The sequence below is a fragment of the Tympanuchus pallidicinctus genome, unplaced genomic scaffold (genome assembly GCF_026119805.1).
Source record: "Tympanuchus pallidicinctus isolate F22 unplaced genomic scaffold, pur_lepc_1.0 scaffold33, whole genome shotgun sequence".
In the NCBI taxonomy this organism is placed as follows: domain Eukaryota; kingdom Metazoa; phylum Chordata; class Aves; order Galliformes; family Phasianidae; genus Tympanuchus; species Tympanuchus pallidicinctus.
In genome coordinates this window covers 804,834-828,760 of record NW_026294751.1, presented here as the reverse complement: position 1 = coordinate 828,760, position 23,927 = coordinate 804,834, and the positions used below count along the sequence as shown (strand labels likewise).

General features: G+C 66.7%; 2 protein-coding genes across 3 annotated transcripts; both read left to right on the top strand.

Moving 5' to 3' along the window:
* The first annotated feature begins 6,887 nt into the window (after positions 1 to 6,887).
* Positions 6,888 to 14,381, top strand: KCNQ4 (potassium voltage-gated channel subfamily Q member 4). Of its 2 annotated transcripts, XM_052698648.1 has the most exons (15): positions 6,888 to 7,330; positions 7,489 to 7,579; positions 8,082 to 8,208; positions 8,299 to 8,474; positions 8,566 to 8,691; positions 8,774 to 8,884; positions 9,024 to 9,119; positions 9,257 to 9,345; positions 9,877 to 10,035; positions 10,504 to 10,548; positions 11,886 to 12,103; positions 12,181 to 12,283; positions 12,416 to 12,547; positions 12,701 to 12,836; positions 12,933 to 14,381. In XM_052698648.1, the coding sequence occupies exons 1-15, from the start codon at positions 6,906 to 6,908 to the stop codon at positions 13,146 to 13,148; spliced, it is 2,250 nt and encodes a 749-aa protein (XP_052554608.1). In that variant the 5' UTR covers positions 6,888 to 6,905; the 3' UTR covers positions 13,149 to 14,381. The 2 variants fall into 2 exon arrangements, with proteins under 2 accessions (XP_052554608.1, XP_052554609.1); XM_052698649.1 differs by lacking the exon at positions 10,504 to 10,548 and having other exon boundaries at positions 6,892 to 7,330.
* A 1,822-nt stretch (positions 14,382 to 16,203) lies between these two features.
* On the top strand, positions 16,204 to 23,036 carry TINAGL1 (tubulointerstitial nephritis antigen like 1). Its single transcript, XM_052698654.1, has 12 exons — positions 16,204 to 16,256; positions 16,832 to 17,151; positions 17,493 to 17,556; positions 18,929 to 19,021; positions 19,112 to 19,226; positions 19,973 to 20,096; positions 20,192 to 20,342; positions 20,690 to 20,873; positions 21,098 to 21,143; positions 21,518 to 21,641; positions 21,997 to 22,042; positions 22,177 to 23,036. The coding sequence occupies exons 2-12, from the start codon at positions 16,845 to 16,847 to the stop codon at positions 22,315 to 22,317; spliced, it is 1,395 nt and encodes a 464-aa protein (XP_052554614.1). The 5' UTR covers positions 16,204 to 16,256; positions 16,832 to 16,844; the 3' UTR covers positions 22,318 to 23,036.
* The last annotated feature ends 891 nt before the right edge of the window (positions 23,037 to 23,927 follow it).

Genomic DNA, 23,927 nt, shown 5'->3' with positions numbered 1-23,927 from the left:
GCTCCTGCAGCTCCCAGCGCAGCATCCCTCACACCGTGGGGCTGCTCGCATCCTCCTCTGCACCACAGCAGCCCCAGGATCTCCCAGCACCCCCATCCAGGGCACCGACCCGGGGCTTTGCTCCGCCCCATCGCAGCCCCATCCCGCAGTGCCCCCATCCCACCCTCCCCCCCCCCCAAACCAGCAGCTCTGCAGCTGCATACCAGGGCTGCAAAACTTACTGGAAATCCTGTAGATGCAAATCCCGGCCTCCCATCCGTGCCAGGAATTTGAGCTGCAATCCCAAGAGGGCAGCAGGCTCCAGGCACGCAGGCCTCCCCGCTCTCATTGCCCAGCATCCGAAATGCTCTTTAAGGCCAGACTGGAGGAGGCGCTGCTCGCAGCCGCCTGCCGGCTTCCCCAGCCCCATTTCTGGGGCCGTGCCCGTTGATGGCAGCTGGCCGCCCGCAGCTCCAGCAGTGGCAGAGATGCCCCGCGTGTGCGTGCAGCTCGGCCCTCGGGAGCGGCTGCACCTGCAGTGCTGTGCAGCAGTGAAGGATTGCAGCGCTGGGGCGGCCTGGGTGCGATCGGCAGAAGCGAAACTCTCGCGATGGAAGCCTCAGGGAGGGCAGCGCTGGGCCGCGGCTCTGCTCCGTCCCTCTAATTTATGAGCAGCTCGCAGCGCCCAACAAACAAGTTGGAGGAGTGACGTCTGTGGTTAAAAAATAAATCAGTGGTTCTTCTTTGCTTCCAAACTCAGCTCTCCCGATGCTTCCCCAGCAAGACGTCGGCCGGGCAGCCCGTCCAGCCACAGAGCAGCAGCATGAAGCGATTCCCACCTCCTGTGAATAAATGCAACGGTTCCCCCTCCCCAGAGCCCTCCTTCAAGGGACCCCAGGCCCCGTCTGAGTCCTTTGGGGTCACCTTAGCTCTGCCCCTGCGCAGCCCCGAGGCTTCGATCCATCCCAGGTGAAACCCAACCCTGCAGAGCGCAGCCCGGCGCTGCACCGAGGCAGCAGTGAAGGTCAGGGAGCTCCACGGCACTGAGGGGTGCAGGGTCCTATTGGGGAGCACCGGGGGGGCTGCAGGGCTGCGGAGGGAGCTGGTTTGGGTTTGCACGATTTCAGCCTCTGCGGACACAGCTCTCATTGCTGCGCTGGGGTTTGTGTTGGCAGGGAGGCTCCTGGGGGGTGGGAGATGTTGGACGGGACCGTTTCCCCCCGTGCCCAAATCGACATAAGTGTCTATTTATCGTTTGTGCGCTTCCCTACACCTCCCAAATACCGCAGTGCTCACACGGGCGCACGCTGGTGCCAGGATCTCCAACCACGTTAAATAATTCACCGCCCCACGCCGTAACCGCTCTGCTCTGCGGGAGCTCAGGGCGCGCTGTGGGGCGGGGGCAAACGGCCTCTGGGGCGCGGGTCCGGCTGGGAGCGGGGCAGAGCGGCGGGGGAGCGAAGGGCGGGGGGTGGCGGCGCATCCGGAGCGCAGGAAGGACCGGATGCGCGTGGCCGAAGCGCTCCGTGCAGAGCGGCTCCGAGGGGCGTCGGGCACCGCAGGGTCGGGATGCTCGCTACCGGGATGCTCCGCACCCGCAGCTTTGGGAGGCTGCTCCCGGGATGCTCGGTTGTCAGGGATGCGCGTTGCAGGACGCTCCGCACCCGCAGTTCGAGATGCTCGCTGCCGGGATGCTCGCCGCCCCACCGCCCGCGACGCTCTGCAGCGTGGGACGGCCGCTCCGGGACGCTCCCCATCCCCGGGACCGCGCGCTCCCCGCCCGACTCGGGGTCAGCAGGGGCCCTCGGAGCAGCGTCACCCCGCGGGGATCCCCCTCCCCTCCTCCCCGGTCGGAGCCGCGCCCCCCGCGGGCGCCCATCGCGGCGGTGCCGGGGGCGGGGGCCAGGTGCTGCGGGGCGGGCCGAGCGGAGCGGCGGGGGAGGGCCCGCAGGGGCGGCTAAAGGCAGGTGGCGGCGGGCAGCGGCCGCGGGAGGGCGGGACGGATGGGACGGGACGGACGGGTCGAGCCGAGCGCTCCGCAGCGCGGGGCCATGCGGCGGGAGGCGGCGGGGCGGTGAGCGGGGCGGCGCGCCATGGCCGGGGCGGCGCGGAGCGGCGGGGGGCGGCGGGGGGCAGCGCTGACGGCGGTGCGCAGCGAGGACGGGACCCCCCCTCCCAGCGCTCCCCTCAACCGTCGGGGGGGACCGACGGCTCCGCGCCCCGCGGCCGCCTCCCGCCCCGCCGGGACCGCGCGCAGCTGCCGCCGCCGACTGCAGAACTGCCTCTACAACGTGCTGGAGCGGCCCCGCGGGTGGGCCTTCGTGTACCACGCCTTCATGTGAGTGCCGGCCGTGCGGGACCCCCTTCGCTCCCGGGGCGGGGGGCGGCGGTGCTTTTACCGAAGTTTTCCCGGAGGTCGAGGGGGGGATCCGGGCCGTGGGTCGGGAGGGTCCGTGCGGACGCGGCTGAGCCCCTGGAGCTCCTCCGAACGCGGCGCCCGTCGGTCACCGTCCCGCTCCGGCCCCGTCCCGTCCCGGGTTCCCGGCGCGGGGGGAGACCCAAAAATGAGAGGAGGAGACTCGGGAGGGGTCGGGGTAGGACTGGGGGTTGGGGGCAGCGGGGGAAGCACGGCGAGACCCCGCCTGCGCCCGTGGGGTGGGGACGGCGGCTTTGGGTAACGCCGTGGGGACGCCGTGGGGCTGCGGTGCCCGGAGCTGCGCGTGAAGGGTGGCAGCGGGCACCGAAGCCCGGAGCGTTACGAGCCCGGCGTTACGGCATCGCCCTGTGGACCGCGATGCTCCGGGCTCACGTCCGCTCCCCGCCGCGCGTCGGGCCGCTCCGACAAAGCCGAGCCGTGCGTGCGCCGATTGTGCCGGGGGTCCGAACCGCTCCGGGCGGCTGCGGTGGCACGACGGGGTGATGCGGGGAGATGCTGCCGCTCCTGCCCGGCCGTGCCGTGAGAAAGGCGGCCGCTTTGGAAAGTGGGTCTCGCCGAAGTGCGCGCACGGAGCCGTGCGGGCCGCCCGTCACCTGATCGCCGCGCACCTGAGCTCCCCGGGGAGCTGCGCTGCTCCTCACACCCCCGCGCTGTGCTTCGGAAATAATACCTGCGCTGCAAACGCTGCCCTCGAAAGATCTGTAATTAAGGATGGCAGCTGAAACCCCATGGAAAGAGAGGTGGGGGGGTCGGGCTTTTGGGTGCTCGCCGGGCTTTGGCACAGGGATCCTCCTCGGTGCTTTTTCCCCAGAAACAACCACGCAGCGCTGGATGTGAGGTGCGCGTTGGGTCGGTGGCACTATGGGGCTCCTGTGGGTTTACCTGCTGGGGCTGTGCGTGGCTCCAAGCGGCCCCATCCCTGCCAGTTCATGGCCACGACCCGGCCCTCCCTCAGCGCCCTGCGGGGCTCACGTTGGATGGAGCCTTTCTGGGAGCGGAGCTCAGCTCGCGGCTCTGCCCCGTTTCCCCCTCCCTCAGATGGAGATGAGGCTTTCACTGGGCGCTGACGTTCGCGAGAGCGAACCCTGCGTGTCCGAGTGCTGGGCTGTGAACGAGGAGGGCTCAAACCCGTCTCCTCGGGGACATCGGGGCACAGCGGTGCCGCAGTCCGTGGATCCATCCCAGAATGATGGCAGCTCCCCGCAGCCCGGCTCTGACACCAAGATGCGCTAACACGGGAATCCTGCTGCGAAGCAAAGAGCTTCGCTCCCCCCTCCCCCCCGAGCAGGGCTGAGCTGAGACCCCTTATTGGAGAAGTTCGCCCCTTTCTGCTGCCGAATTGATCCCGAAAAGCTCCATCTGAGCCGCTGTTGGTGCACATCGCAGGGGGGATTTGTCACCGCCCCATCTCTGCAGCCCCGGCCCTGCCTGCTCTGCTCCCATCCCTCCGTGCCCTGGCTTTGGGGCCGCGCTGTGCCCGGGCTCCCGGTGCAGCTCTACCAGAGCTTCTGGCCCCGGAGCTTACAGAGAAAATCTGGGAGCGTGACTGGAGCCTTAACCTAAAGCTTTACGGCCAGAGGCAAATGCAGGCTTCCTTTTTCAGCCTCCTCTTTGCGCGTGCAGCGCTGCATCGGGGGCAGCGAGCAGAGCTCAGGCCGAGGAGCGGCGCACCGGGTGCTGCTGCTCCATGGGGACGGGGAGCTTTGGGGGCGGCAGCACCGATCGCGGCGCTGGACGTGGCGCTGGAGGCGCTGGCTGGGACAGGCGCTGCCGATGAGGAAGGCAGCAGGACGAGCGCTTTCCCTGCGACGCCGGGGGTTGCGCTGCGCTCCGAGCTTTTGGCCGCTCGGCTCGACGCCGAGCACGTGGCAGAGCGCAGCAATCCCAGGGAAATGGCTTCGTCCCCCGCTCGGCGCTGCTGAGAGCCTCTCCCAAATCGGCTCCGAGGTTTAACGCGGCGCTCATCCCCAACCGCGGGCGTCTCTCGTGGGGCTTCGGCAGGAGGAGCGCTTTCCCATCCCGACTCCCGCGTTCAGGCGGTGGCGGCGGGATGGGTGCCGAGGCCGGGGGGAGGCTTTGCCCCCCAGTGGGGCCGCCCCCGGGCTGCGCTCACCTTGTCCGGCTGTGAAACGGGAGCCGCTTTGGGGCAGCGCCCGCACGGAGCCGCCGGCGCAGCAGTTCCTGAACCCGACGCGCTGTCGCTGGGGCGTAAAATTAAGCGACGATGGCGCAACATGAAACTCTGCATTGATTGCCTTTTTCCTGTTTTTTTTTTTTTTTTTTTCTCCCCTAATTTCCCCTTTTGCTGCCGCCTTCAGCACGGGTTTGGGCCCCGTTGGCGTTCACCTCCCCGTGTCCCCAAGGTCCCCAGCAAAGCCCTCCATGCTGGGCTGTGCAGCCACCCGTGGGGCGCGTGGCCGCTCCGTGCGAAGCATCCGCAGCGACCAACCGGGGTGAGGTGTGGGGCTCAGCCGTGGGGTGACGCACGGGGCTGCGGGCTCCCACCCCACTGGTGGGCACCGAAGGGGCAGAGCTCGGCCGAGGAGCCCCGTGTGCCGCTGGGGAGCGGCGGCTGCGTCCCCCGTCCCATCGCAGCGCGGGGCGGGCGGCCGTGCCATGGTTACGCTGCAAACAGCGCGGTTATTTATATCCCGGGGCGGACAGGACGCCTGCCCGGCTCTCCTGGAAGGCTGCGGGGTGGATTTATAGGACGTGCTGTTTATACAGCCCGGGCTGAGCTGACGGGGCCGCGCGGAGCAGCGAAGCGCCGACCCCATCCCCATCCCCCCCCCCGTGCCGCCGGCTTGGCTTTGTCCCACCCTGACCCCTTCCCCACAAGTGTGGGTCAGCCCATGTGGGGCTGTGCGTCCCCACGCCGAGCTGTTGGCACCGCGTGTTGTTTTCCTGCCCGGCACCGGGGGCCGTAGCAGAGCTGTTTGCCTCCTCCTCCTCCTCATCCAGGTTCCCCCCCCCCCAAACCACGCCGCCCTTTGCCAACCAGGGCTGCCCCCAGCGCCGTTTTCCCCGACCTCAGCATCTTTCCCAGCTCACCTGCTCCATCCCCTCCCGTGCAGCCGGCAGCATATGGCCGAGGCCGCTCTAATGAAGATTAATGCGAGGAGATTCGCCTTCTCCAAGCAGGGCTCCCCCCCCCCCGCGATGGGTTTTAATTAATATCTGGGGGCAAGGAGAGAGAAGTGCTCCCGCAGGCAGGCGCCGTGCCTGCAGGCTGTGAGCTGCCCTGCGCGCTCTGTGTCACTGCAACGCCGTTCAGTGCTGCTGCAGTGTCCCCTCCACCCGGGGCTGCGGGGAGCCCCTTCCTTCCAGCCCCCCCCGCGGCTGGCCGTGCCCTAAGCTGCTTAGGAGCTGCCGGGACGGGGCGTTTGCGTGGCTTTGTGAGTTAATTCCCAGCAGGTGATGCATTCCCAGCAAGTTGTTTCCCAGCCGGACCGCTGGGGCTCACATGACTGCGTCCTGCACCAGGGCCGGGGGGGGCTGCCACCCCTAAACAGCCTTCCCCAGGCAGAATGCTTTTTGCTGAGGGCTCTGGATGGGTTGCTGGGGATCGGGTGTCTCCCAGCATCCCTCCACGGGGCCGGGCTGCAGGCATCCCTCGCCTGCGTGGTCCCACTGCTGCTAGGAATTGTGCTCGGGGAAAAGAAGGGACCCCCCCGTCCCTGCACCCCAGGTTGGGTGAGGAGCACCAGCCTTTGCAGCCAGGGTGATTTCTGCATTCTCTTCTGCTTTGTGCTTCGCTGCCTGTGTAATTGCCGGCTAAATCCCGCTTGGATAATCCTTCTTGCTGATGGTGCACGAAGGCGCTGCCCTGGGCGGCTCCTCCAGACCTTGTTTTGCTCCTGGGGCTCAGCGGGGAGCGGTGCTGCCGTGTTAAGGGTTGGCACAGAGCTGGGGTGGGCACAGAGGGATGAGCACCGGGGGGGGGGCAGAGCTGCTGCAGCGCAGCACGGCACAGCTCTGCACTGCACTGCACAGCCAGCTCCTTGCCCAGCTCTGACCCTTCCATCCCCTCCAGCATCCCCCTCCCCAGCATCCCTGCATCCCAAACCAGCTCCTGCTCCTTGCTGTGCACTCACACCACACGGCAGCACCCGCTGACCCCCACCCGGCTCCGCGCTGAGCCCCCTCCCACATCCCCACGGTCTCAGTGCCCAACCCGGGGCCGCGGTGCCCCTCGCTGCCACGCGGAGCGGCTCCGGCCCCTCGCACATCACGTGGCACAGTGGCACCAACCCTTTGCTTTCCATTTTTAGAACCGCTGGATCAGGGGAAAAAAAAATGTATTTTTGGAGAGTTTCGTTCGCTTCAGCTCCAGGATCTTTTTTTTTTCTTTTTTTTTTTTCCCCTCCTTCCTTATTTTAAATGGGCCAAAGCCCCTTTTGCCTTCAGCCGGCTCTCGGGGCGCATGGCCTCAGGGCAGCTCTCCATCCGCCACCCCGGGCTCTGCCCCCCTCCCCCCCCCCGTGCCCCCATGGTGGCAGTGGGGCAGCAGATGAGGTCCCGCCGTGCTGTGGGGCCTCGGCTCCCTGCCTGCCTTTCATTAGCAGCAGTTTTGCCGGGGGGGAAAGGCTGCAGGGCTGCGGCACAACCTGGCATTGAGCCACGTGCTGCTGGAGCCCGGCCTTCCTCCTCCTCCTCCTCCTCCTCCAAGTGCTGTGGGGTGACCCGGGGACACATCCCCATCCCAGAGGATGGGACCATTGGGCACAGCTGCCCCGTGGCACATGGAGGATTTCGTTCTTGTGCTTCCATGGCTCCAGGGGGAGGCAGGTTTGAGGGCTTTCCTGAGCCTTCTCTGTGCTACGCACCCTCGGCCTCCCTCACAGCAGAGCTGCTCCCACCTCTGAGCATCCCCACGTTCCTGTGCCGGGGCCCAGAGCTGAAAGCAGCACTCAGGTGGGGCCCTGTGAGAACTCGCAATTAACCCTGAAGCAATCCCCACACGTTTGGGTGAGGGCGGAAGGTGGGCGCTGGGGGCTGGAGCTGCGGGTCAGGGTCAGCCCCGTGCCGCCCCCTGTAGTCCGTGCCTCCAACCCTGCGTGCTCTGCTTCCAGATTCCTGCTCGTCTTCAGCTGCCTGGTGCTCTCCGTTTTCTCCACCATCCAGGAGCACCAGAAGTTGGCCAACCAGTGCCTCTTCATCCTGGTAAGCGGGGGGGCACTCAGGGGCCCCCTCCCCACACTGCACCCACTGTCACCCCGTAGCCCTTCCCATTCCCTCAGCCTCTCTTCACCCTCTGTGGCTCATCTTGGTGGGGGGGAGGGGCTCAGACCGCTGGAGGAAGCAGGGCAGAGGTGGGGGGTGGGGGGAGGCGTTAAGAAAAGGCCGACTTTTCCCCCAAACTGTCAGAAAGGGCTGACGCCGGAGTTCTCCCGAGTGACGGAGACTAAATCGGGAAGGTCCTTGTGACTTTCCCGCAAGTAAGCAGAACGGGGCCGGTTGGGGCGCGCGGCCGGAGGACAATGCTGACGGAGGAGGAACAGAACCCGGCTCCGCTCGGTGCCGGCAGGAGGAGGAGCGCAGGAGCCGCCGCGCCGGGGTGTCCCGGGAGGGACGCAGCGCTCCCCTCGCACCGCCGTTCAATTCTCGCCCCATCCCAAAGCTCCCACCCCGCACCTCCCGCCTCGCGTTGTGCTTTTCCCCGCAGGAGTTTGTCATGATCGTGGTGTTCGGGATGGAGTACGTCATCCGCGTCTGGGCGGCCGGCTGCTGCTGCCGCTACCGGGGCTGGCGGGGCCGCCTTCGCTTCGCCCGGAAACCTTTCTGTGTGATAGGTAGCGCGGGGGGACGTGGGCACGGGGGGACGCGGGGTCGGGGGCTGCTTCAGCGGTGCTGCCCCTCACCGCCCCCCACCCGCCCTCCAGATTTCATCGTCTTCATCGCCTCTGTGGCCGTCATCGCGGCCGGCACGCAGGGCAACATCTTCGCCACCTCTGCGCTGCGCAGCATGCGCTTCCTGCAGATCCTGCGCATGGTGCGCATGGACCGCCGTGGCGGCACCTGGAAGCTGCTGGGCTCCGTGGTTTACGCGCACAGCAAGGTGGGGGGCGGCCCCCCCGTGAGCCCCCGCCCCTTGCCCACCCCCGCCGACCCCCCCCTCATCCGGCCCCGCTGCCCCCCGCTGCCCGCAGGAGCTGATCACCGCGTGGTACATCGGCTTCCTGGTGCTCATCTTCGCCTCCTTCCTCGTCTACCTGGCCGAGAAGGACACCAACGGCGAGTTCGCCACCTACGCCGATTCCCTGTGGTGGGGCACGGTAAGCTGAGCGGCGGGAGGGAGGGAGGGGGCCGTGGGGGGGGAGCTCCCTGCAGGGCCCCCCGTGTTCTCTCCCCGCGCAGGTGACGCTGACCACCATTGGTTACGGGGACAAAACGCCGCAGACGTGGCTGGGACGGATGCTGGCAGCCGGGTTTGCTCTGCTCGGCATCTCCTTCTTTGCGCTGCCTGCAGTGAGTGTGGCCGGGGCTGGGGGGCCGGAGGGGTCCCCGCTCTCCGTGTCCCATCGCAGGGCAGGAATTTGGGAGAAAGGGGCAAAATCCACCCCTGTGGAGGTGACCCCAGTGTGCCCCATCCTCCTCCCATCTCCAGGGTATCCTGGGCTCCGGTTTCGCCCTCAAGGTGCAGGAGCAGCACCGGCAGAAGCACTTCGAGAAGAGGAGGACCCCAGCAGCAAACCTGATCCAGGTGCCCCATCTGCACCCATCTCCTCCTGCAGTGCCACCGTTCGTTCCTCCGTGACCCGTGGCTGGATCCTGACCTTGGGGGCTGGGAGGGGGGGCTCGGGGGACTCAGGCTGACCCACGGGCTGCTTCCCCCTGCAGGCAGCGTGGCGGCTGTACTCCACAGATACCAGCCGGGGGTACCTGACGGCCACGTGGTGCTACTACGACAGCCTGCTGCCCTCCTTCAGGTAGGGGAGGGGGCACGGGGGGACTCACCGGGGGTCCCCGCAGGGCTGCTGGGTGAGCACTGCAGCGAACACACACGTGGGCGCACGGAGCCGCAGCCCGCTGGCTGCCCAGCGCCCCCTCCCCACCCGCAGCACCCACCCCCCTCCACCTCTCACCCACCATCACTTCCTGGGGGAGGAGCGGTGCCGACAGTCGCGGCTCGCACCGCGCGGCGCTCAGCCCTCTGCCCTCCGCCGCCCCCGGTGGACGGACGGTTCTGTTTCACCTTTTTGCTTTTCCGAAGGCGGAGATTTCTTACCAGCTGCCCTCACGGAGCTCGGTGCCCCGCAATGGGTCCCGGTCCCGCTGCGCCGGGAGCTGTGGAGGAGCTGGATTTAGGATCCCGGCTCTGCTTTTGCTTCTTGTTTGGCTCCGTTTTGGCGCTTGGTTTTGCACGGAGGACCCGGCTCTGCTCCGCCTTGGTTTTGCTCATCTCGTTTCTTTTGGGAAGTTTTAATTTCTCCATGTTTTTATTTAACCCCCAACCTCAGAGAGCTGCTCCTAATGTTTGAGCACTTGCACCGAGCCCGCAACGGAGGATTTAGGAATTCAGAGGTGAAAAAATGGCCTGACGGAGCCCCGCCGCCGTATCAGCCCTTCTTCACCTCTGGCCAGAAAAGCCCCATCCCCGCCGCGTGTGCCGGGGACAGGTAGGGAGCAGCCGGCTCTGCCCCCGTGTGTGTGTGTCTGCGCGTGGTGCCGCCGCCAGCAGCAGAGCAGCCGCCCCGGGATGCCGCGTGCGGGGACCCAGCGCGGTCCCCGACTCCAGGGGCTGAAGGGCACCCAGTGTTCCCACCGCGCCACCCGGGCCGGGGCAGCGGCGCTTTGGGTCAGGGTCAGTCGGGGCCGACGGCTCCGCTCTGCCTCCTCGCGGTGCCGGAGCTGCGGCTCCGGGAAGTCTGGTGCGGCACAGGGATGTGCTGAGCTGTGATGCCGCCCCACTGCAGGGCTGCGGGCACAGCCAGGTGAGTACGGGCCGGGGGCTCCGGTCCCATCCCCGGCTTCTCCGCGAGCTTCACCTCTCATGACATCTCATCTTCTCTCTCTCCCCTTCCCTCTACTGCTCACCTTCCGCTCTCCATCCCCCCCACACCTTCCCCGCCCCACTCACCCCGAAGCTGGAAGGAGGAGGACGCGCAGCCCCACAAGTGCTTGAGCCTCAGGTAACGTCCGCCCCAAAACGTGGCCGTGGTTTCGGCCGCCCTCCCCGCTCTGTGCCATCCTCCCATGGGGACCCCGGCACCGTTCCCGTGCCGCTGCTGTGCCAGAGCTCTGCCACCGGGACGACAGCCATCAGCGTTTATGCAGGACCCACACAAACGCGCTCACGCTTCTCACCTCCGCAGCGGGGAGGAGGCGCCTGGGGGCTCTGCGCCCTCACACGGGGGTCACACGTGGGGCCGGGGCGCAGCGGCTCAGCTCACTGATGCTCTCTTTCTCTGTGTCCCTGCCCTGCCCCCCAGCCAGGCGGGTGGTGGGAAGCGGAGGCTCTTGAGAACGTGGGCCACGTGGAGACGGAGGTACCGCGGCCCAGGAGCTGCCGGGTGCATGGGGAGCTGCCGGGTGCTGGGCAGGGGATGGGGCAGAGGGGCAGAGGGGGGAACTGTGATGCAGCACTGGGGGTCGTGCATGGCTTGGGCTGGGAGCCGGCTTGGGCACGTTGGGCTGCGCCTCAGTTTCTCCCCGTGCAGCGTGGGTGAGCCTGGTTGTGCCGTGTCTGACAGCAGCAAACTGAGGGTAACCCCGTGGCGGTGTGCCCAACAGCCTGCCCTCCCCCCCTCCCCTTGGGGAAGGAATTTCCCCCACCCTGTGTGTGTGCTGCCAGCCCAGACCCAGCTCCTGGCCAGGGAAATTCACAGAGCTCTCCCTCCGACTGCAGTTTTGTGGCATCCCCTGCACAGCAGCAGGTGTCTCCCTGCACTGCGCTGTGTGCTGTGTCCTGCCCAGCTCTGACTCCCTCTGTTCTTGGGTGCCATTCTGCTTGGCCTCCTCTCATGTCCCCAACGTGAGCCTGCAGTCCCCCATCACCCCAGAGGCAGCACCAGGTGGTGTTTTTGTGTCGGTCCTACATAAATGATGTCCTCTGCTCCCCCCCCCCAACCTCCCCCCAGCCAGCAGAGGGGTTGGTTTCGGGAGCAGAGTTTGCAGCGGGGCTGCAGGAGCAGAGCAGAATGGTGGTGCAGCCTGCAGGAGGAGAAGGAGGAGGATGGCAGGGCCCAGCCGGCCCCACGTGTCAGCAGGAACGGGGCTGCTCCATGCACTGCTCTGCTGCGTGTCCCCACCTGTCTGTCCCTCCACCGTCCGTCTGTCTCTTCTCTCTGCTCTCAGAAAGAGCTGCATAGAGGCTGCTCTGCACGGGCATGCAGTGACGCCTGCTGCCAGCCTGAGCTCGTGCCCAGTTCACGTGCTGGGCGCTGCCCATCCCTTCCACCCCCCGTCCCCATCCCTGCTCCCCGGGCACCCGCCAGGCACTCATTCTGCCCCCCACCCCCCCTCGCAGCACCAAGATGGGCATCAAGGAGCGCATCCGCCTGGGCTCCCCGCAGCGCCTGGGCAGCCGCGGCCGCCTGCACCTGGCCCCCCCCCTGCACCGCTCCCCCAGCACCGAGGCCGTCCCCGAAGCCCCCAGCCCCAGCAAGGTGCACAAGAGCTGGAGCTTCAACGACCGCACGCGCTTCCGCGCATCGCTGCGGCTCAAACCGCGGCTGCAACCTGAGGGTGAGCGCCGGGGGGGACACAGGGGGCCTTGGGGGGGCTCAGTGTGGGGGCTGAGACCTCTGCTACCCCCCTTGCAGCAGAGTGCCCACCAGAGGACAGCGGCGAGGAGAAGGGCTCCCACTGCGACCTGACCTTCGAGGACATCATGCCAGCAGTGAAGACCCTGATCCGTGCTGTGCGGTGAGCGCGTCCAGCCCCGGGCACTGGGACACCAGAGCCACGGGGGCTGGGTCCCCACCACAACCCCATAGCAACAAACAGAGCCCCGGGTGCTGGCCGTTCTGCATCCAACCCCCTTCCCCCCACCCGCAGGATCCTCAAGTTCCTGGTGGCCAAGAGGAAATTCAAGGAGACCCTGCGGCCCTACGATGTGAAGGACGTCATTGAGCAGTACTCAGCCGGGCACCTGGACATGCTGGGCAGGATCAAGAGCCTGCAGACACGGTGAGATGGCCCCGGGGAGGGAGGGGAGACCCTTGGGTCCTGCACATCCCCAGTTACGTGGGGCACATCCTGCCAGCCCCACGGCCATCAATGGGGCCCCATCCCCGTGACCCCAGTCCATTGGGAGTGATGCGCCGTGTCCCCTCCCTGCAGCGTGGACCAGATTGTGGGCAGGGGGGGCCCCGCTGCTGACAAGAAGATCAGGGAGAAGGGGGAGAAGGCAGCGCTGGATGCAGAGCTGGTGGATGAGCTGAGCATGATGGGCCGCGTGGTCAAGGTGGAGCGGCAGGTATGGAGGGGACGTCCGCGTGTGTCACCGCGTCACCGCGTCACCATGTCACCACGTCACCACGTCACCACCCCATGGCTCATCCCGTGCCCACAGGTGCAGTCCATCGAGCACAAGCTGGACCTGCTGCTCGGCCTCTACTCGCAGTGCCTGCGCAAAGGCTCGGCCAACTCCTTCAGCCTGGCCGCCGTGCCGCTGCCCCGCGAGCCCGACATCACGTCGGATTACCACAGCCCTGTGGAGCACGAGGACGTGTCGGCGTCAGCCCAGACGCTGAGCATCTCCAGGTCGGGCAGCGCCAACATGGACTGAGCGGGGGGATGGGGCCGCAGGGACGGGCTCCGGCAGTGGGGGGACGTGGGGACGTGGGGAGCCCTGGCCCCACTGAGCTGCGTCCCTCTCTGCGTTACTTGAACTCAGCGTCCTCGTGGCTGGGCAGCAGCGGCGCTCTGTGCTGAGCGCTGTGGTGGGGATGGGGGGCAGCGGCAGTTCTGCGGTGGCCGCTCTCTCCAGGGGGGGTTGGGAGCCCCCAGCCCAGGGTGGGTGTCCGCCTCCCCATGGGGGTCCTGCACGTCCCAGAGCCGCACTGGGACCGGCACAGCTATGCAAGGCTCCGGCTCCGGAGCTGAGCCCTTGGGCACAACCCCATGGGGTCTTATCGGGGTTGGGGGGGGTTACCCCCCATCGCCCTCCTCTGCCAGGGTTCCCCCCGCTCACGGGGCTGCGGCTGCACCTCCACAAGTGCAGCAGAACCTTCTGCCCCTGCATGCTCCCAGGGCAGCATCTATCCGTATATGTAAGAGACAGATATGCAATAATGTCTTAATATGCAACACCCCCGGGAACAGCCGCCCGGGGGACCAACGTAGGCAATAAGAACCTCCTGCCAGCACGCGGGGCGGCGTCCTGCTCTGCAGGGGGCTCAGACCCCCCCGGAGGGCGGCCCCGAGGCTGTGGGGCCGGGCAGGAGGAACCAGGATCATCCCTCCCTGCCCCCGCTGCAGGACTGACTCCTTCCCTGCTTGTCCCTGTCCCCTGGGGGTGACTGCGGGTGGGGACGGCGCGGCGGCGGCGCCCTTTGCACGCTGCTTGCACCAGGGCTGCTTTCCAGTCCCCCACCGCAGTAGTGCCAAAATTTGTTGGTACCCCTCGGGGGGGCTCGTGGGACCCCCTTTTGCCTTGGAATCGTGGGGGATCCCAACCCCACTCTGCTGCTGCTCCCAGCAGGGCTGTGCCCTGGGATGCCCCCAGCCCCTCCTTTCCCTCCGTAGTGCATGCGAACAGCATGGGCTGTGCTCGCAGCCCCCCGGGCTGTGCCGTGGGGCCGGGGGTGCCCAGGGGGTGATGCACAGCCGTGGGTACCCGGCCCTGGAATGAGGGTGCATGTGACAGCTTCACCCCCAGCCCCGCTCAGTCCTTAACCCGTAGGGCTCCTCCCTGGGGCTGGCTGGGCCCCTCAGTTCCTCTTTTTCCCCCCCAGCCGCCCGTAGTGACCTCACTTTATTAACTTATTAACTTATTTCTTTCATTAAACTTTGAAGTAGACGCCGCCTGCCCGCCTGGTTTCTGCCCCCGCTCTCCCGAGAGGTGGCACTCCAGCCCCACCGCAGCACCCAGCGCCCATCCCCCGCCCCCCCCCCCCCCCAACCACTGCCCCACCTCGGCCGGCAGAGGGGCTGTGCTTTCCGGGGCGGTGTGGTGTCCCCAAACGGCGCGTCCCCACACGGGCATGGCGTTGCGATAGCCTCAGGAGCGTTCCAGACGAGATGAGGGTGCGAGACCCGTCCTCACAGTGCTGCAGCCCCCCCGGGGGGGGTGTCAGACCCCCTTGGGCACGCGGCCCCCCGCCCGCAGTGTCCCAGCACCGACCCCATTGCCGGAAGGAAGCCGGACTCTCGGCCGCTCCTTCGCCGCATTTCCTGGCTGAGCCTTCGCCAACAGCCGGTCCTGCAACCGCCACGCAGCGATGGAGCGACCCCTGCAGCCCCTCTGCCGCTCCTCCCGCCCCCCAGAGCAGCCGGGCCGCGTCGGGACGGAGCCTTTGGGTGGCCTCGCTGAGCGCTCGGGGTGCGGGGTGCAACCCGGGGAACCCCCACCTGCTGGCGGTGCAGCTCTGGCTGCGGTACCTCCGGGGCTGCTTTGAAGGGAGAGCCAGGTCGGGGCGAGCAGGAAAACCCCGTTCTGCTCTGCTTTGCTCCCGGCTGGCAGCAGAGCTTCTCGGAAGGGGGGGGGGAGGGAGGTGGTCCGCGGTCACTCCTTGTGCCCGCAGTGGGGTCCGTGCATCACTGAGGGGGGCTCCGGCCATGCAAAAGGCTGAGCCCCCGCGTGCCCCCATTGCTCCGGGTCTGAGCTCTGCGCAGCGCTCCGGGTCGTGGCTGCAGCCTCACCCACGCGGGGCAAAGAGCACAAGTGTGCGATGCCCCCTGCAGTCGCGTGTGGCACAGACGGGGACGAGGCTGTGGCCCAGCGAATGTGTCCGTGCGTCCTGCCGGCCGCCAAGGGCACCTGCGGGAGGAGCGTGGGGCTGCGGGTGCTGCTGCCCGTATTGCGGGGGGGGGGGGGGAAAGGGGGGGGAAAGGCAGGACAATACAGAGCAGAAGAGGCGATGTCTCGCGTCCCTCTCGCGGTGGCTTTGCTCTGTCCCCGGAGGGTCTCGGAGAATTCGTGACTCACTCCGAATTCCTGTCCGTGTGCCTGCAGACAGCCGGGCTCCGGCCCAGTTCCTTCCTGAAGCTCTCGGCGGTCCAAGGCCGCGTGCTCAGGAAAAAGCTCTTGGAGGAGCACCGGGCAGCGCTGCCTGCGGAGGTGGGGGGGGCCGGGGAGAGGGGTGCTCTTGTAGGACCCCCGGGGGTCGCGCTGTCTCCGTCGGACACCGGGAGCTCCTTCGGGGAATCCCTCGGCAGCGCCGGTGCCGCTCCTCGGGGCCAAACCTCCCCGGGAGGAACAGAGTGCAGCAGGTGGGGGGGCCAGGGGCTGCCTGTATTCACCCCCAGCGTGCGCCCCAGCGGCGGGACAGCCGCGTTCCGCCCCGGCAGACGCAGTGCCGGGCACACGGACGCACACACGGCCCCCTCCACACGCTGGCGGCTCGGGGGACCCCCACCCTGCGACAGACGGGTCGGGGTGCGCAGAGCTTTTATAGCGCGCTCTCTTTGGCCCCAGCATTCCGAGGGTCTCCCCCTCCACACCCCCGGCAGAACTCGGGACCCCGGCAGCAACAGGAGAAGGGGCTCTGCGGGCGGCGGCATCGAACTCATTCGGCGCGGGGTGGGGCAGCGCGGCCCGGCCTCTACCCGGGATACCCCCGGCACCTCCCCGTGCCCCCTCCCCCCCCCTGGGCGCGGCTATAAGGGAGCGGCGGGGCCGGAGGAGGCGCTCGGAAGCGGCTGCGGCGGGGAGCGGTGCACGGCGGGGCGGCAGGTATGGGGCGGGCGCGGGTGTGCCGCTTCGGTGCCATTCGGGGTCACCTTGAGCCCCTCAGGAGTTCTCCTAGGGTCCCCCAGGGGGTTTTCTCGGGTTCCTGGGGCCGCGTTCCTCTCCTTTTCTCTGACAGCCGTGGGCTGAGGTTGGGGAACTCATCTCAGCGATGGTACCGCCGAGCTCCCCTCAGGCAGCCTTTACGGTCCGGTTCCCCCATGGGGCGCAGCCCGTGCTCGGCCTGGGCGTCCCACGCAGCCCCACCGCTTTCAGGGCTCCGCCTGAAAGCTTTGCTTCGGGAAGGGGGGCTGAGCTGAGCGTGGACGCGGGGCTGTGAGGCCGTATGGGGGGGAGGAGTGAGGGAAGCCGGGCAGGGAGGGGGGGTCACAGAGCGGCTGAGGATCTCCGCTCCGGAGCTGCGTGGGCGCTCCGTTAAGGAGTTGGGCGGGAGATGAGGAATGCGAAGGATTTGCGCGTCACCTGGCTCCGAGGTCCCAGCCCCTCCGGCGGCTCAGAGCCCGGCACGAGGCGACGCCGGGGGCTCGGGGTCCCCACGCACACCGCCCCATCCCGTACAGCGGCTCCGGGGACATGGCCAGCACCGCGCTCGTGCCCTGGGCGCTGCTCTGGCTGCTGGCGGCGCTGGGTTCGGCCGCCCGGACGCGGACGCGCCGGGAGTTGTCGCCGGGTTTGTACGAGCACGGGGTGTTCGATGCCGGCGGCTCCTACTGCCAACGCGGGGATGTCTGCTGCCGCGGGCGCGACGACGGCTGCACCGTGCCCTACCTCGACACCATCTGCTACTGCGACCTCTTCTGCAACCGCACCGTCTCCGATTGCTGCCCCGACTTCTGGGAGTACTGCCTGGGCATCCCGGCCCCGTTCCCTAAAGCTGCAGGTGAGGCGGAACCCCCCGGAGCGGTGCGCGGCTGCGGGATGCGATGCGCGAGTCCGGACGGCGGCAGAACTCGTGGGACCCGCGGAGCCGCTCTGTGGGGCAGAACGGGGCCGGGTGCCGCCCCGGTCGTGTCTGGGGCACGGCGCGCCGTCCCCGACTTCACCCCGTGGGCAGCGGGGGAGGGATGGGAGAGAGGGGGGGGAACCGGGGCGGCCCCCTCGTGCAGCACAAGGCTCTCTCAGAATCCCCGCAGAGCAGAGCCAGCTCCGGCCATCAGTGGCCCCTTTATCCCGTCCCAGCCTGCAGTTAACCCTCCTCTTGCCCACCTCTCTCCCTCCCAGGCTGCGTTCGCTCCGGTCGCGCTTATCCCAGCGGGGCCACGTACCGGGACAACTGCAACCTGTGGTGAGTGCCCCCGTGCTGCGCCGGCCCCGCAGCGTGGCACCCTGACCCCGAACCCAGCCGTGGTGGGAGCGGGGCCGCGCCGGATGGCGGGGGCTGATGCAAGTTCCTTTGCTGTGGCATATTTGGGGTTTCTGTGCCCGCACCCAGCTTGCCCCGGCTTGATGGGCTGAGCGTGCCCCGTCCTGCTCCAGGTGGGGATCCGGCCCCACGCAGCTCAGCGCTGCACCGGGGTTGGCTCCGACACGGCACTGCGGGCGTGCTGGGATGGGGAGCACGGAACCTGCAGCTGAGGAGCACTGAGCTGCACTGAGATGAGGGCAAATCCAATGCTCCATATGGAGCTGCGCATCAGCGTGCGTGGATGCAACCAGTGTGTGCTCCTGCAAGCCCAAGCAGCCTCGTGCAGCCCTGCAGGATGAGCACAGCCCTCCCTGACCCACCGCTGCCCCCCTGGGCACAAAGGAGTTGGGGGAACTGAGGCCCCTCCGTGCTCAAAGGAGCTTTTTCTGTGCTGGGAAAGCATCCCTGCTGCGCCCCAGATCTTCTTCCCCTGCACTTGGAATGCAGAGAGCAATTCCTGCTGTGCTTCACCCCAACTTGGGGCTGTTGTATGGGAGGAAAATGTAAAGCATGGGAGATGCAGGAGAGTTGTGGGGAGATGCTGTGGGTGCGCAGCTTGGCTTCACCCCAGATACGCCCCCAACAGCTGGGCTGCTCAGTGCTTGTGCCCAAGGAGTTAACAGCAAGCAGCTGGGTCACCAGAGCTGCGGCCAAGGAGGGCAGCGAGGGGTGAAGGGCTCGGGAAGCGTCTTACAGGGTTTTTCCATTGCCTCACAGTGCCTGGGGAGAGCAGATATCGGGGGATTCACACTGCCTGCTCCAAACGGAGCCTTGGGATTTGCCCTGTGTGGGGATGTGGGGCTGAAGGCGATGGCTGGGATGTGGGATGGCTCCTGGGAGGGGCTGATGGTGGGAATTGGGGTCTGGGCGGTGCTCTGACCCCAACGGGGTGGTTGGGATGGGGATGGGGAGCGGTGAGCGGGGCTGCTCTGTTCCCATAAAAGGGAACGGCGTGCCGGCAGCTCGCACTGCGGGCAGCGGGGCCGGATGCCGAGCATTGCTGGGAATGTGGGGGGAGCACGGCTGGAGGCTCCCCATGGGGACACCCGTCCCCCCCCCACCCGGGTCCCCCATGGGTTGTGCAGTGCTCCCTGCTCAGAGCAGCGCAGCTCCTCCCTGGGCTCATTTCCAAACCCTGCTGCAGCCCTGGTGGGTTTTCGGCTCGTTTCTGTCCTTGGGGACCAGGCTGGTGTTGGGGCTCCCAATTCCTGGGGTTGCTGCTCCCCACCTGCTGACCATTTCCTCCCCACAGCACCTGCGGCCCTGCAGGGCAGTGGCAGTGTGAGGAGCACGCCTGCCTCGTGGATGGGGACCTCATCGACGCCGTCAACAGGGGAAATTACGGGTAAGGGCTGTAAGCGACTGAAGGGATGCAGGGGTGCTTCACCCCTCTGTGCTCTGTGGATGTGCCGACCCCATTCCGTGCTCTGTGCAGGTGGAGAGCAGCCAACTACAGCCAGTTTTGGGGCATGACGCTGGAGGACGGGATGCGCTACCGCCTGGGCACCTTCCGGCCGCCCCCCACCGTCATGAACATGAATGAGATGCACGTGAGTGGGACCCCACAGATCTTACCTTGTAACCCCCGGCCCCAAAGCTGCGAGCTGCCCCGCTTTTTGGAGACAGCAGCTCAGCACATTCCCCCTCACAATCCCTGCGTTGCCAGTGTTGTTTTTGCCCCTTCCCTCCTTGCTGGGTTCCCATCGGAAAGCCGGCCCCGTAGCTGCTGAGTCGGCACAGCCGTGTGACGGGATGCCCTCGGGCTGCAGCCAGAGCCGGCCCCATGGGGCACCTTCTGCTGACCCCATAGCGGGCTCCATCAGTGGAACCCTGTGGCTCTGTCCCTTGTCATGCCCAGAATTTGAAGTCCTCCTGCGCTGGGTGGCCCCAAAGGATGCTCCGTGGGGACAGGATGAGCCCAGCGCACGGCTCACACCCATTGCAGGGCCTTGACTTGCGAGGTTTAATTTTAGCAGCATTTCCTGCACTGGGTGCTGTGACCTCCCCAGAAGGGCTGCTCTGCGCGTGGCCTCCAGGCGGAAATGCCGGGCGTCACTCGGAGCCGGGAGCAGGGATACAATGAGGGCCCCCTGTTGGCACCCGTGGCCGGATGCTGAGCACTGGAGGTGCTGTTGCTGAGCCTGAATTTGGCAGAGGTTGAGAGAGATGGCTCCTCAGGGCGGCACCCACATCCTGGCTGTGGTGTCTGTGGTGGGGCTGGGGTGGCGCTAGGGATGGCAGCTCTGGGGGTGCCTTGGAGCGGGGGTCCCCACACCGTGAGGCCGTGCCCCTGCAGATGGCCATGGACTCCAACGAGGTGCTGCCCCGCCACTTTGATGCGGCCACCAAATGGCCCGGGATGATCCATGAGCCCCTGGACCAGGGCAACTGCGCCGGCTCCTGGGCCTTCTCCACGGCAGGTGAGATGCAATGGGTTTGGGGATGGGGGCTCGTGGGGCAGTGGGATGGGACCCCCGGGGCCGCCTCCATCCCTGACCGCCGTGCTCGTCCCCAGCCGTCGCCTCCGACCGCATCTCCATCCATTCCATGGGCCACATGACGCCCTCCCTGTCGCCCCAAAACCTCCTGTCCTGTGACACACGCAACCAGCGGGGCTGCAGCGGGGGGCGGCTGGATGGAGCCTGGTGGTACCTGCGCAGGAGGGGGTGAGCAAGGATGGGGGGGATGGCGATGGTGGCAGGATGGCAGCGGCAGTTGGTCCAGGGGTGGGTTGGGATGGTGGTGATGATGATGGTGAAGGCGGCGGCGGTGGGAAGGCAAAGGGCTGGGAGTGGAGATGGGGATAGCAACAGGGATGGGAATGGGGTGGCAGTGGTTGTGGGAAGGGGATGGGAAGGTGAAGGAATGGGTGTAACCTGGGGATAGCGATGGCTATGGGGTGGCAGGGGGATGCTGATGGAGTTGGGCAAGGGGACAGGAATGAGGACAGCAACGAGGACAGGGACGTGTCCAGGTTTTCCATCTCCTCCTCTCATCCCCATCCCTCGCACAGGGTGGTGACAGACGAGTGCTACCCCTTCACCAGTCAGGAGAGCCAGCCTGCTGCACAGCCCTGCATGATGCACAGCCGCTCCACGGGCCGGGGCAAGAGGCAGGCCACAGCGCGCTGCCCCAACCCCCAGAGCCACGGCAATGAGATCTACCAGTCCACCCCTGCCTACCGCCTGGCCCCCAGTGTGAGCAGCTGTGGGGCTGGGGGTGGTTCTGCCTGCAAAAGCCAAGCTGGGGATCAAAGCGGGGCAGAGAGGGAGGGGAGGGATGCGATGCCGGGGTTGGATGTGGAGCTGCCTCTGCAGGTGGCAGAAGAGGGGTGGTGTCACCGTGCTGGGTGTCCATGGGGTGCTGTGGGTCAGAAGGTGGGGACCCCAGCCCTTGGTATCGGCTGTTTCTGTGCTTGCAGGAGAAGGAAATCATGAAGGAGCTGATGGAGAACGGCCCTGTGCAAGGTAGGGAGCTGGGGGGGGGGGGGCACTGCCCTGCAGAAATGGGATCTGTGCCCTGGGGTGCACTGAGCTGAGAGGGGACTGGGGGGGGACAGCTGCTGCTGGAACAACTCAGGAGCTGCCCCAACCCCGCTGCTGCTTAATGCTTAATGCAGCCCCAGGGAGCTGCCCGCTGGCACCTGTTGCTCATTAACTTCTCAGAGTTAATCTCTGTCTCGGCAGTTGGTTTTATTTGATTTTTATTTTCTTAATCCTCCTCCCCCGCGCAGCTGAGCCTTGTCCCATGTCCCCAGCGCGGCCCCGTGTCCTCTGTGCTCGCGCCCTCCGCTCTGGGGGACGCAGAGCTGAGCACCCAACCCCTGTCCTCAACCCTACAGCCATCCTGGAGGTGCACGAGGATTTTTTCCTGTACAAGAGTGGGATCTATCGGCACACACCAGTGGCTGAGGGGAAGGGGCCGAAGCACCAGCAGCATGGCACGCACTCAGTGAAAATCACAGGGTAGGTCTGGGGGGGTGCAGGGCATCACAGTGGCTGGAGAAATGCTTCCTTAGGGGGGAGGAAAGGCGTCCACCTTCCTCTGGGCAGGGAGAGGAAGCGAGGAGGGAAGGAGGCTGCTGGGCTGCACTGGGGCTGCTGCCACAACTGGTGGGGAGCATTCTGTGCTCAGCAATGGGGCTGGGATGGAGGCACAGACCTTTGTGCCGGGGTCCCAGAGGGGCTCCTGGCCCTGGGGGAAGATGCTGGAGCTGGGAGTTGGTTTCCCCAGTGGGCAGGGAGAAGGTGTGTTTCAAGAGCCCCCTGGTGCATCCCCGCGGGGGGCCCGCAGTCCCTCCTCACTGCCCTCTTGCTGCAGGTGGGGTGAGGAGCAGCTGCCCGACGGCCAGATCCAAAAATACTGGGTGAGTACCGGTGTGATGAGCGCAGCCGGGCTCAGCCCCGAGCTTGGAGGCTGCAGCCCGGGGAAGATCTGAACACCAGATTTGGTGCCGGGGAGGGGAACGGTCGCTCCTGTGCTCAGCGTCCCCCGTTGCAGACCGCGGCCAACTCGTGGGGCAGAGCGTGGGGCGAGGACGGGCATTTCCGCATCGCCCGCGGCGTCAACGAGTGTGAGGTGGAGAGCTTCGTGGTGGGCGTGTGGGGCCGCGTCAGCGTGGAGGACATGGCCCATAAGTGAGCGCAGACCCTGCGGAGCTTTCCTTGTCCCTGCCCTGCCCTGCAGCCCCCCCCGGCCCCAGCAGGGACACCCCGGGTCGGACCCCTCGTGCCGCCGGGCGCTGACGCAGCGGCCGGGGTGCATTGGGCCGTGCACGGGGTGTGGGGCCGGGGCGGGGGGCATCGCATTGCCTGTGGGACGGAGGATTTACTCACTAATCCAGCCCGGGCTCAGCCGGCTTTGTTGGCAGTCGGGGGCTCTTCAAAAGCAGCCACCCCTGCCCGCGGTGTCTGAGCCCCCCCCGGTCGCGTACGTAGGGCGGGAGGTGCTGTAGGATCCCCCAGGCAAAGCACGGCTCCTACAGCCCTCCGTCTGCCCCTATGGAGATGCGGGGGGTAAAATGCCGCGGCACCGGGAGAGGGGAGGACGGGGGAGGCTCCATCTGAGTCCCCAAGGAGGAGGAGCCCAGGGCTGGATGCTACCTGATAAGGATGGCGTCCCTGCAGCTCCCTCCCCCCCTCCCCATGGTGCTAAGGCCCCGGTGCAGGGAAACGGCCGCTGCAACCAGCCCTGGGGTCTCCAGGCCCCCCCCTGTGTCCCCACCCCTGCCAAAGGAGGGACCCGAGCTGCCGCACAGCCTCACCTAACCTTCAACCCCCCCCAGGCTGTACTTTTAAGTCTCTTTTTTTTGGTATTTATTTTGCTTTTTATTATTTGTAAATAAAACTCCTCGAAGTCTCCTCCTGCCCCTGCAGTGCAGCTCCTTCCCCCACCCCGGCTGGGGACGCGTGGCCCCGCTGCCCCAAGAGCCCCATGGTTACGGGCTGAGCTCCACCCCCATCCCGGGGTCAGCACCTGGAAGGGCTGCGTGGGGCTGATAAGGACCACATTGTCTGCTTTCCTGTTTTGTCAGCACAGTGACCTCAGCCACGGGCCGGAGGGGCTGTGGGCAGGCGCAGACGTACGGCGTCCCTGTGCTGGGAACAGCGGGCGTGAGGCTTTGTGGGAGGGTTTGAGGTTTGAGGAGGGCACCAGCAGCTTTAGGGGGAGGTGGGGGCTCCCTCCAGGCTGGTACCCTTGTGCCGTGCTCAGCTCTGTACCCACAGGATCACAGGGGGTGGAAGGGAGCCCTGCAGCTCAGCTGCTCCGTCCCCCTGCTGAGGCAGGTTCACCTCCATCACTATGAACAGCTTTGGCCCTTTAAAACTATTTTTAAAACAATTTTTTAAGTGATCATTTGCAGCGTGGAAACGTGGCGGTCTGGGATCTTTAGCACAGCTTGCACAACTGATCTGGAAATCAAACCTTTCTTTTTCGTCTTTCGAAGTGCCGTTTCAGCCCTGCTCCCAGCCGTCGGGTTCCCCTTCATTTCTGCACGTCCACCCCGTGCCCACATCCCTCCCTGCGCCCACACCCAGCTGATATCCACACCTCCACTCTCACCTTTCCCCCTGCCCAGCTCAGGGGGGCGCTGGGATGCTGCACCCCTCCTGCTCAGCACCCAAACGCGGCACCCATGCGGCTGCACCTCGCCCTGAGCTCCCGGGGATCACAGCAGGCCCTCAGCGTCGCTTTGGCTCCTCGGCTGAACGCTTTGCATCCGCATTTTCTCTCTTTCACTGTTTCCCTTT

Coding starts and splice junctions, on each gene's coding strand:
- KCNQ4 (XM_052698648.1), top strand. CDS start 6,906: ATGGTGGCAGTGGGGCAGCAGATGAGGTCCCGCCGTGCTGTGGGGCCT. Junction 9,120..9,256: donor CAGCAGCAAACCTGATCCAG/GTGCCCCATCTG, acceptor TTCCCCCTGCAG/GCAGCGTGGCGGCTGTACTC. Junction 9,346..9,876: donor AGCCTGCTGCCCTCCTTCAG/GTAGGGGAGGGG, acceptor CCCCAACCTCAG/AGAGCTGCTCCTAATGTTTG.
- TINAGL1 (XM_052698654.1), top strand. CDS start 16,845: ATGGCCAGCACCGCGCTCGTGCCCTGGGCGCTGCTCTGGCTGCTGGCG. Junction 17,152..17,492: donor CCCGTTCCCTAAAGCTGCAG/GTGAGGCGGAAC, acceptor TCTCCCTCCCAG/GCTGCGTTCGCTCCGGTCGC. Junction 19,227..19,972: donor TGAACATGAATGAGATGCAC/GTGAGTGGGACC, acceptor GTGCCCCTGCAG/ATGGCCATGGACTCCAACGA.